General features: G+C 44.1%; 1 protein-coding gene across 1 annotated transcript in view; it reads left to right on the plus strand.

The window, feature by feature from the left end:
- Window positions 1–5,866, plus strand: part of NWD2 (NACHT and WD repeat domain containing 2) — a 132,929-nt gene extending 127,063 nt beyond the window's left edge. Inside the window, exon 7 of the mRNA XM_075930602.2 lies at window positions 65–5,866. Within this exon, the coding sequence (XP_075786717.2) occupies window positions 65–4,000 (3,936 nt within the window). The 3' untranslated portion in view covers window positions 4,001–5,866. The remainder of the gene's footprint in view (window positions 1–64) is intronic.
- Window positions 5,867–12,520: the final 6,654 nt, after the last annotated feature.

Here is a 12,520-nt window from a genome sequence, read left to right on the forward strand (position 1 = left end):
TTTATTGTGCTTCATTTGGCTCTGTTAATTTAGACATTAACTCAATTATGCTTCTACATTATAGGCTTATACTTGGCTGCAGGAAGAGATGGGACCAGAATCTGACCCTGTGGTAGTTATAAGATTTTTGGGATCCACAGAAATGAGTACAGATCTTAAGAATCTGCTTCAAAGCATTTGTGAACAATTAGCAATTAATTACCGTTGCCTAGTACAAAGTTACCCTAAAAAAATCCATGATCTTCGGGACTTGTTTATAAATCTGTTGAATGAGTCTTCATTTCACAGACCATTGGTTATAATATTTGATGCCCTAGAACAGCTGTCAGATATTGATGATGCTAGGAAACTGTGGTGGCTCCCTGTTCATCTTCCCCGTTCAGTACGAATAATCATGTCAACACTGCCCAACAAACATGGGATCCTGCAAAAACTGAGGTGCCTTATTCATGAAGAGGACAACTACATTGAGTTGATTACAAGAGACAGAAAGATGTGCAGCCAAGTACTGAAACATCAGCTGCTGCATGTTAAAAGGAAAGTAACATCAGGTCAACAAATTTATGTCAATGAAGCTTTCTCAAAGTGCACACTGCCTATGTTTGTGAACTTAACCTTCAGAGAAGTTAGGAACTGGAGATCTCATAAAGATGTTGATGAGTCTTCCCTTTGTGTCACTGTTCATGAAAGCATAGAGCAGTTATTTTGGTCATTAGAAAACAAGTGTGGAGTAAAGCTGTTGTCAAGAGCACTGGGCTACATCACAATGGCCAAATCTGGCCTGAGTGAAATGGAATTGGAAGATATTTTAGCTCTTGACAACAGTGTGATGTATGAGTTAAACCAGTGTGTCAGGCAATGTAACCCACTGAGGGTACCATACGTATACATTTCTAGACTTAAGGAGGGCTTAAAGGGATACTTGATAGAGCGGCAAGTGAAAAATGTAATACTTCTAGTGTGGGCAAACAGGCACCTGCAGCTTATTGCCCAGAAACTGTATCTCCACAGTGAGGAAGATGTACACGAGATGCATACTATCATGGCAGAGTACTTCCTTGGTGTTTGGTCAGGTGGAAGAAGGAAATCTTTTTATAGCGAAGATCAGTATTTGAATGGGTGCTTTGACAGTGAGAACAGAAGCATGAATGATGGGGAGAAGCACTGTATGGATCTCACTTCTTTTGACAGGCAAGCACCTGATCAGCCGTGGGTATTCCAGTGTAATCCATTAGAGCCTGACATCTTTTTTGTCAATCACAGAAAAATGACAGAACTTTTGCATCACTTGACGAGGTGTGGAAGAACAGATGATCTTCTGTACGGTGTCATTATGAACTTCAGCTGGCTGTACACAATGATTAAAATAGGACAGTTTGACAAAGCACTTTTTGACATAGAATTGGCTTATACCTATTCACAAGAAAAGGAACTGAAATTTCTGGCAGGCACACTGCGTAGCATAAAGTTCAAAGTAACAAAATATCCAGGTTCACTCTCTGCTGAATTGCAACAGAGGCTCCTTCCAGTTGTCAGCTCATTGCCTAAATTAAGGCATCTTCTCTTAGAATGTGACAAAGATGGACCCAAATACTGCTCTATTGTTCCCTTGCACTCCTCCATGGATGTGACATACAGCCCTGAGCGGCTACCCTTGTCATCCAGTTGCATGCATGTCACTGAGATCCTGCCTACTTTTAATCCAAATACAGTCATTGCTGCTCTTGAAAATGGCTCCATCAGTACTTGGGATGTAGAGACACGCCAGCTATTAAGACAAATTACAACAGCTCAATCGGTTATCTTAGGGATCAAACTTACTAGTGATGAAAAATATCTTGTAGTAGCTACAACAAAGAACACACTTTTGATTTACGATAACCTAAATTCCTGCCTTTTGTCTGAAGTAGAAATTAAGGGATCAAAACATTGTGGAATTGGGGGAGGCTCAAATTTTATAAATGGATTTACACTGTCCATTAATCATGCACTTGCTTGGCTGGAAGCCAGCAAAGATGTTACTGTAATAGATCTACTCTATGGGTGGCCTCTTTATCACTTCCACTGCTGGTATGAAGTGACTTGTGTACAGTGTTCTCCAGATGGAGTCTACGCATTCTGCGGACAGTATCTGAACACCACCACTATATTTCATTTAGGAAGTGGAGAGAAACTGTCCACAGTGACCTCTGAATTTTCAGGTGGATTTGTGAAATTTCTTCTTGTTCTGGACACTGCTCAAGAAATGGTGATGGTGGACAATGAGGGTGGCCTTTCAGTTTGGAACACTGAGGAAATTACAAATCCCCAACTGACAGATGATTTTGATTGCAGGAGAGAAGACAGTGAAGTTGTCAGCATTGAACTTTCTGAAGACCAAAGTGCAATTTTAATTTGTAAGGCACTCAGTATAGAACTTCTCGACACTGGCATGTGGAAAGTGGCTGAAAAGTTCAGAGCAAAACACAATGAGCGCTTTATATCTGCTGTTTTATCCAAAAATGGTGACTGTATAATTGCTTCTATGGAAAATACCTCAGCCATTTTTGTTTGGAGGAGAGATACAGGACAGTGTATGGCAAGCTTACAGGAAATCTCAGGAACCATAGTCAGGCTAATTAAATCCAATCACCATAACATGCTGCTATCCTTATCCACCAGTGGTGTCCTTTCTATTTGGGACATAGATATCATAACTGCTATGTCCAACATTGACAAATCTGGCAAACCCATCCATAGACTGGTGTTGCCAACCAGAGGTGAAATAATTTATACACTAGATGGTTCAGAATCTGTACATAAGTGGAACTTCAGCACTGGTTTCATTGAAGCTGTGTTCAAGCATGAAGGTATTGTTGAAAACTGTGTGCTGACCTCTTCTGGAGAAATAATGATTACATCAGATGACAAATGTAGCCAATATGTATGGCACACCATTACTGGTGAAAATATCTTCCGCATTAATGGACAAAGGATATCTCAGCTGATGATTACACACAATGATCAATTTGTCGTCTCGCTCTGTGAACAAAATGCCTCCAGAGTTTGGCGACTGGCCACAGGACATAGAGTTTGCAATATTTTAGTTGCCTTACAGAATGCATTTATAACCACTGCTAATACATTTGTAGTAGGAATGACAAAGAATAAAGTGTTAGCAGTAAGTCTATGGACAGGAAGTATAACCAAGAAATTTTGCTGTGATGATGGTACAACCATTGTTGATATTAAACTGATTCCAGACTGCCCAGATATTGTAGTGTTTATAACATCCACTGAAACAGTGAACATCTGGAGTCTTACAGAGGAAGTTATCTGCAGGCGCGTACAACTGCCTACTAATTTCTTAAAAGACTTAGAAGACTTTGAAATATCCCCAAATGGGAAGCTAGGAATTCTATCCCGTGGTGATGAGAACATCAACGTGCTTGATTTACACAGCGGCAAGCTTCGTGTGGTTCACGCCCCTGGCGTTATCTGGAGGCAGAGGTTGTCCCGTGATGGCCGCTATCTTGTGTACATCTGTTTTCGTAATGAAGATGATGATGACAATGGTGCCATCTCAAGTTTAATTGTAATGAGACTGGCTGATGGTAAAAACATTGGTGCTTGTTCCCTTTATAAAACTCCAACCTTTCTTTCTCTCTCACAGAGGCATTTAAATATTATTGTTGGCTTTGATGATGGAAGTATAGGCACTTACACTGTAGTGGATCGGGTAGATGCAGCACTGAAAATTAAAATTGCTACTTCAAATAGCCGTCAGATTTTCAGTAATGCAACACAAGTGATTAGGCCCAAGTGTCACAATTATAGCTTCAAGGTGAATGCAGACTGCATTTGGAGAGAATCTACTGAGGTGTTTGCAAGAGACAGCCCCATCACAGTGACAGATCCTGAGACAAGTGAAACAACCACACCCAAAAAACACAATTATTGCTATGAGAAAGTGTGCTCTGCTATAGATTGCAGAGGACACAATTTTACTGCTGATAACTGATGATCAACATGCACTAGTGTTGTTAAATCCCTAGTGTGTGCGCACAGGCTAGTCTTTTGATGCAAAAGTATGTACCAGTGCATTTCTTGAAAGGCTAAGAAGAGCAGAGGGCAGGAATGCGGTTTTTCCTCAACAAATATTCTTGCATTTATGTGAACAAAAACAAGCAAAAAATGTGTAACAAAACATTTATCCAATGGGCTGCAGGGTTTTTAAAATTTTGAAATACGAGGTTTAGTCCAAGGTTAGATCCAGGGCCTTGACAGACAATTTCTAGCAATACTATTACAATTGTTATACCATTGCAGCAATCAGAAAATCTTATTGGGCTTGACAGAGTTTTAGCTAGAGATGAAACTCCAGTTATTGTTGGAGAAGAGGCAAACCACTCTTTTGTAATCCAGATAGCCTCACTATGGACAAAGTTAGGTCAGCTGTTATCCTGAGTTTATACCTACTTGCAAAAATGTGTTTTTCTGCTGGATGGTGCAATGACAAGATGTCACCTGCCAACCTGGAACACTTGATGCATTCCATCACTTAATGAAATAGCTACTTTTTTAAAAAAAATGTTATTAACCTTTGGATTGAAAAGGGTAGAAACCAATCAGCAAACATCTACTTGTGAGGTAAAATCAATCTAAATGAAAGTACTGAAAGTTGCAAACATTGCATGCAAGGATTTTTTCTATAGTCTGATAAAAATGATAAACTAGTTATTATCTAGGTCATAAAAGAAGTGTAACCCTGAAATTGTATTGTTTTTCTGTCTCTTGCACAGTGCATATTAATACTGGATAAAACAAATACTTTTTCAAAGAGAAAGGGCATTAACAGATAAACACTCAATCACCCTATTCACTTCTATCTTTGTTAAAAGGTTACTTATTTTCTTTATTGTATAAAAGTTTGGAATATCGCTTAAGTTCCTACAGTGATCTTAACAGAAAGCTGTCAGACATGCCATGTATTATTCTTGACAGTGTTTGCCTTACTACCATTCCTATCCTTTCCTGTGTTCTACACAGACCAGATGACCAAATACTCTGGGACTAACAGAATATGCCTGCATATGTGCTGAAATATTCCATAAAATCTAAAGCTATCCAAAGGTTCTTTATTGTTCCAATTTATAATGGATTTCTTACTTCAACATATTGTACACCCATTATGTTTCACTTCCTGCTTTAGGACTGTTCTGAGCCTTTTATACAGTTTTATCAGTGTCAAGGCAGAAATTGTGAAATATTGTCAATTATTTAAAAAAAAATTCACCTAACTAAAAGAAGTGGCTATTTATATCTAAAAGGTGAGAGGTTCTCCCCTCCACCGCATCTTAATCATGGCATGTCCTTGGCAAACTTTTCAAAGAATTTAAACAAATCACATTTTTCTTTTTTGGAAAGTTAGAACTCCATGCCTCTAAATTACCAAGAAATGAATGCCAACCTAGGGTTTAACATAGTGTGTGAATGTTCTATGTAAAAGCCAATATAGTATATCAAGTGACTTGAATAACTTTTCCTAACTTGTTTGCAACTAATAGATCATATTGAATGTTTTTATGTAAAACTTTGTATTGTTGGGAAGAATTACCCAATCAGAGATTTATATTTTCATAAATGTTAAATTTAGTTAATTTTGTTACAGAGTTGTTAAATTAGAAATCTATTCAGTCTTCAAACAATATAAAGTCTTGTGAAATCATTGTTTGTATGAATAAACTAAGTAAACAGATTATTATGTGTGGTTTTAATTTGTAAAGAAATTTCTGAAAAGGGACTTCATTTTTAGGGTCAGATGCTCAGTAGGTGTAACTCAACAATGCTTTAGTAGAAGCTAAGCATTATTTTGAGGCCACAAATAAAATGTAAGTGATGTACAAGCCCAGATCTGTCTCATTATTTTAGGTGCCCTATGCAGCCTGAGCACCTGCATAGGGGGAGAGAGAAGCCACTCCATGGGGTGGGCCTGTGGGGGCAGGAGCTGGAGGGGGAAAGGGAGGAGAGATGGGAGACTGGAGGGAAAGCAGGCAAACTGAGTGACATTGCTGGCTGGAGCTGCAGGCCAAGAGGTGGAGCAGGAGGGAGGAGGAACAGCACATCCCGCTGAAGCTGGGGGGCCTGCAAGTGGAAGGGGGAGTGGTGCAGCCTGCCAAAACTGCAGGCTGACAGGTGTAGGAGAGGGGGGAGGATTGGGTCCAACAGGGCTGGGAGGAGGAGCAGGGGATGGGAGATGGAGCAAAAGGCTGGGGGACCAAGGCCGACTGGGCCGGGAGGCAGAATGAGGACTCAGAGGATTGGTGCTGACAGAGCTGAGAGGCAGAGCAGAGGGCAGGAGGATTTTGGCCCGTGAAGCCAGTGGCAACACTATGCACACACAGCATAGGGCACCACTAAATTTGAGGCCCCACCCCATACCTTTCCCCTATTCCCCACACCTCCTCCCTTGCATAGGGCTCCACCCCCAAACAAAGTGAACCAGTGGATTACGGGAGACCTGGCATGAGGTTGCCCCCATCCTGTACTCCCAATGCTACTGTGAACTGAAGCAACCTGGCAGCCTGCTCTGCTCCTCTCGGTTGCACTCTCCCAGCCCACTGTGCTCCACTTCACCATGGCAGTTCACCATGGCTTCACCTGGAGCCAGGATTGTTCTGCTTCCTGCTGGCCTAGGCTGGGAGAGGGCAACATGGCAGAGTGGAGCCGGTTGCCAGGTTGCTCTGCTTTCCACTGGAGCAGTGGGGGGCGGGGGGAGGGAGGGCAGCCCCTGCTGCTGTTCCCTGCTACCACCATTCCTACCCCACCGAAGCCATTGGATCGCCCTGGGCCCCATACATAGGATGGTTGAGGTGGCTGCTGCAGGGCCTAGGGCAGTTGCTCCAAACTGTCCTATGGACAAGACAGCTCTGGCACAGTCCTGCTCTACTCTGCATTGTGAACTGCTTCCAAACTCAGGACGATGCAAAGCCAACTTAAAGCACAGACTCTTAATCATTATCTTCAGCTACCCTGTAAGATCCTTGGAATAGGGATCATGATATCTAGGGTTTGTGCACCATGATGCGCAACACCAAGGGATGCCAATCCTTATTGAGGGCCTGGTGCATTACCATCATGCAAATAATAAATAGCTCAAGTTATTAAAATTCTGAAGGAAGCTGGTTCAGCAATTCTTCAGGTAGCCTGTTAGGTGAGTGACAGGCAGCATTGTGAAAGTGCCTTTCATTGATACACATTTTGGAGTCTCTCTATTTAGAAATGCCAGCTTGTTTTTTTGACATACCGTTTTTCAGGTAATCGCACCAAAACGTGTGCAAAGCCCTGTGGATGGTTTTAATGAAGGATTAGTGTATCAAGAATCATTTTCACGTATTTAGATTGCAAATGCGACCCACTTTAAAGTTGTTATAATCCACTGAGGAATGTACTTGAGATTATAAATGTTTAACGCATGGGAATAATTCTTGCTAGAGTACTGAGTGGTTAAAGGAGGAGGTAATAGGACACAGAGCTTTTCATCTTTAGTTTACCTTTCAAACGTGGTCACTGGGGTAGTCACAATGATTGCAGTTTAGTGCCCTTATGTGAAATGAACTGAAGATCTAAGACCATGGGTTTCTAAATCACAGTGTTCACCCTCTCAATTATAACAGTATATAGAAACTAATCCTTGGTTATGATCCTTCCAGGTAAAATCCTGACCCATCCTATTAGAAACAATAGTAGGAAGCTTCCAGGGCTGCTGCTGCCACACAATATTGGTGCTATGAAGAAATATTCTCTTGCTATCCAGGACTGGTAGCTTGGTGCTGAATTCACCTAAAAAGCAAAGGCCTCGATCCTGAAATGTGCACAGGCGCTCTGCTCTGAGGCTACTGTCATGACCTTCCACACATTGGGACTGAGATTATTTTGACACACAAAAAAAGTAGTAGGTTTCTGCTCCAGTGGCTTACATCCTAAGGCCCTGATTCTACACACATTTCAATACATGCTTCGCTTTAAGGTCCTACTGTGATCATACTTCCTGACACCAAATACAGGACACCTGGTAAAATTACTTGTATTCAAGCAAGTTCAACAGTAATCAGTCAAACAATTGTTCAAATTAACATCAAGTTGACTAAGCTCCTATAAATAAGAAATACTGCACAGCAAGATTCTTTTCATTTTACTTTCTTTAAAGCTTTAGCATTCACACAGGGAAGGGGTAGCATTCACACACAGCTCTACCCCAGCCCAAGCGGAGGGGTCACACGCACATCTTTAGGGATGTAAAATTCCACTGACATTTAACCAATTAATATTTAACCAGTTAACTGATTAAAGAGAGAGCAGGTGGGGTGGGGGTGCTCCAGCCCTTCCAGCAGCAGCAACTGCTCCATGTGGCCTGGACAGGCCCCGCCCACAGTGGCCTGGACAGGCCCCGCCCACAGTGGCCCTGTGGGGCTGAAGCAGCCCCCTGACTGTGATGGACAGGGAGCTGCTCCAGCCCACATCAGTTAACCATTCACATCCCTAATCTATACACCTCAATTACACAGGGAGGTGACCAACCAACCTCACCATCTCTGCCCTCCATGCCTGACTGGGCCCCCAGGATGGTCCCTCTTCTCCTAGTACCGTATTTTCCCAAGGCAACATGCAGAGGGGCACACAGGGGTCACAGCCCCTCCAACCCCAGCTTCCTGCTAGGTTTCACAACAGAATATGGCTAGCACCAGCCCTTCAGCACTATGTGAGAGGGAAGGGACGGGAGCTGCTTCTAGCTGCAGGGGAGTGGGGGGGGAGATGACCTGGCCCTGCAACTCTGAAAAACTCTTCTTCTCCCCATCCCTGTTCCCGCCCTTCCCACCACGTGGCTGAAAGCAACCTGTCCCTTCCTGCCCACACAGTGTTGAAAAGCAACTAACACTGCCAGGGTGCCGCTGGCCACTGACACACACTCCCAGCTACAGCATGGGCATTAAGCCCCAAGGCTACATTGTTCATCAGGACACGGGGAGCCTGACTGCAGGGGTTTCAGCAAACCCTGCCAGAGAGCAGAGTGGTAGCTCAGCAAAGGAGGCTGCCTAGGGGATGGAGCACCGGGGGGCGGGGGGGGGGGGGGGGCGCAGGAGCGGTGTTGAGGCATAGGTGAAGAGGATACTAAGTGCCTGCCTTGGGGGCTGCTGTGGAGCCTGCAGAATCAATGCACGACCAGGCTGGAAATAGTTTTCCCCCACCCATTACTCCAAAGTTGAGTGTGAGGTAGGGGGGAGGCTACCCCGTGCCAGCACTGTGCAGAGCATTGGCACGTGTAGGGTTAGCCCCCAGGCCAGATGGACTTGAGCTTTCCCAAGGTGCCTGCCCAGCCAGAGGCAGTTGGGGAAGGAAGAAGCTTGCCAACAGGCTCTTGGTGAGCTCAGCACTCCAACCAGTGGCTGGTTTTCCACACAACACTGGGAGCAGAACAAACCATCAGGGTCGCTACAGAGGAGCAACAGGGCTGTGAAGTGGCAAAGCAGGGAGGGGACCGCAAGAGGGGGAGTATGTAAAGGGCCACAGAATGGGCAGCAGAAGTGACACATAAACCAGCACCACCTGGCACCTGCTCATGCTCACCAGCCAATGCAGCTCACAGCCAGTGCTGGCCAGAAATGGAACCAGGGGCTAGGCCCTGCTGGCTCAGTCAGCATACAGAGGGAGCTGTGCTGATGGATGGGCACAGAGAATGGCCAGCCCCACGCACTGCATCTTCACCCACCACCATTGCGCACACCCACCTCTATCACCAGCCACTGGACCCACCCCACAGTAGATTAGACAGGAAGCCCAGTAGGGGAAGACTGAAAATGGCAACTGTCGGGGATGGGGAACATGGGTGGAAGGGCAGGAAGCCTTTCTGGAAGCCAGAGAGAGAGAGAGAGAGAGAAAGAGAGACTGTATAAGGAGTCGGGAGGGGGGAACCAGGAGCTGGCTAGACAAGACGACTAGGACTGGAGATGGGAGAAGACTAGTATGGGCAGTGCAGAAGGCAAACCTAGGACTTATGAGCTACAGACTTGGACTGAGGAAAAAAGCCTGAGAAGTGGAGACTTTTCCTGGTCCTGGCTAGATGAAGAGGATGAGACCGGGATGAGGAGCCAGGGTGGGGAAGAGACAAGACTGGGCCTGGGATAGGTCCAAGGGGTGAAGGCAGAAGAAGTCAAGCTTGGGGAAACTGAGGCAGAAGCATGGGCAGTGGGTATGAAATGCAGGGGAAAGCAACGTCTCCCCAACTGCCAGGCGTACCAAGGCTGAGGCAGCACACCCTACCCATGGTCCCAGGCTGAAGAAACTGCGGCTGTGGTCTGCCCTTATTTCCCATATTCTGAGGCCAGGGAGGCTCAGGCTGTGTGCCACCCCCATAGGTGGGGCAAGAGGAAGAGACCTGCCCCTTTGGCTTAAATCTCGTGGGGTGCCTTGGGCAGAACGTGAGGGGCTGAGGCTTGCCTCCCCTAGCCCTAGGTTCACCCACCGTCCATGGTGCTAGCCTGAGCCCAAATGGCTATGCTTCTATTTTTACCTCTGTAGCATAAACCCTGAAGCCCAAGTCAGTTGACCTGAATTCTGAGACTTGGTGCAGCAGGTTTGGGGGTTTTTTAGTGTAGATTTACCCTAAGTAACTCGGACTTGATGTGGCTATCTGGTATGTGGCTATATGGTTTGATTTGATGTGGCTATCTGGTATTTGATGTAGCCATACTGGTTCCATGCCTCACCATGGATATCAATTGGCATCTCTTTCATAGAGTGGTGGGTGGGTATCTGGCACAGTTACAGACTTCCCTGACACCTGGACATTTTTGGGGCAAGAGGGATGCCCTGGCACACGTTTAGGTAGAGTGTGTCAGATTGCCACCTGTATTCTGGCTTTTCCAGAACCTCTTATTGTGGTCCTGGCTGCACTTTCCCCAAAACATCCTGATCTTGCCATTCGTGACTCTATAAAGTTATGGGACCTTCCTGTCAGTCTCCTCCTGGCGCTAGCCAAGATAGCCATCACAATCTTGCCAAGACTAGGAAGCTGTGATTGTGGGGCCTATTTTTGTTCCTTTGTTGATAGAACTGTAGGACTAAAAGGGAAATTAAGAGGTGTGCTAGTCCAGTCTGCTGCATTCAAGGCAGGACTGTGTGTTACCTAGACCATCTCTGACAGATGTTCGGTCATCTAGCACTTGTGCTCTGAAACCCAGCAAGGGAGATAAGTCTCTGAGCCCAGGTTCTAACCTGAGCATTTCTATTACTTTCTTGAGTCAATTGACCTGGACTCCAACATTTGTTTCCATGGCAGGTTTTTTTGTTCTGTTTTGTTTTTGCAGAGTCAATGTGTAAAAGACTGATGATTCCTTACGGTTGCCATTAGAATCTTGACGTTGGACTCTTCATCATAGATGTAGATTTAATGAGGGTTTTTATATTTAAAATGTTCCTAATTCTTTAAACCTATTTCCAACAACACTAAAAACTTCGGAGGAAGTGCTTTCTGTAGCAGTTATTGTAGATAGTCTGTTATTGTATTGTATTGATGTTACTGTAGATAGTCTGTAGTCTGAAAGCTCTGCTATGTTTATGCTTTAAATAATATACTTTAATAAAAATTGCTTTGGATGTGCTAAATGTAATTTGTTTACTCTCGTCTTATATTTAGCCTTTGAATGTGTAACTAGAGAAAAGGGAGCTATAAAAACCAGAGGCTAGGTGGCGCAGTTGTTTTACACATTAATGTTTTGTTTTCTAAGCCTTGTGTCCAGTTTACAGAAGCCACAAATGAAATGGGTCTGATGTTCTGAAATTTATACACTCCCCAGTGCACATAAGAAAAATCACCATGGGACAATTTCTGCTCAGATTGCACACTTGAGCTGCCAACAGCATTCCTCAAATGAGTGAGGCAAATAGGTCGTACTGCCACATTTTTAGGTTCCCTTCTCATAGTGAGGTCAAGGACTGTGGTAACTGGGGTATTGCTGGTCAGATCAGAGATGCGCTGGCGAAGTTGTATAGTCCAAGACACATATCTAGTGTTATTTTCTAATGAATGATAGCCAATAGTATCAGATTCATTTCCCCCCAAACAAAAAAAAACAAATAGAAAGGATTTAGTAGAATATTTCATCTGGTTAGAGCCAAATGTAGCCAGTTTTAGACCCACAGCTCTGAAACAAAGGACTGGAATTGTGCAGTGTTGTCACAATGCAGCAAGTTCCTTTAAAGATTCAGCCTACAATCTCCAGGAATATCAAGAATCGGTCTTTTAACAAATCTGAAATGGGGAAATTTAATTTGACTGGTTGCCTCCAAGAATCTCCTAAAATCTCTCTTCTTACAAACAGGCACTTCCTCCTCATTGGAGTGGGACAAGTAATCATTCTCCTTTCATATCATATCTGGGAGTGCTAATACCACACCTAGAAAGCAGCTGTTTCAAGAAAACCAATAACTTTTATGGCTAGCTCTGATGTAAGCTCCATAAGCGTCTCTCTCAGCTGCAGAG

The sequence above is a fragment of the Pelodiscus sinensis genome, chromosome 4, assembly GCF_052426305.1.
Source record: "Pelodiscus sinensis isolate ZL-2025 chromosome 4, ASM5242630v1, whole genome shotgun sequence".
NCBI classification, from domain to species: domain Eukaryota; kingdom Metazoa; phylum Chordata; order Testudines; family Trionychidae; genus Pelodiscus; species Pelodiscus sinensis.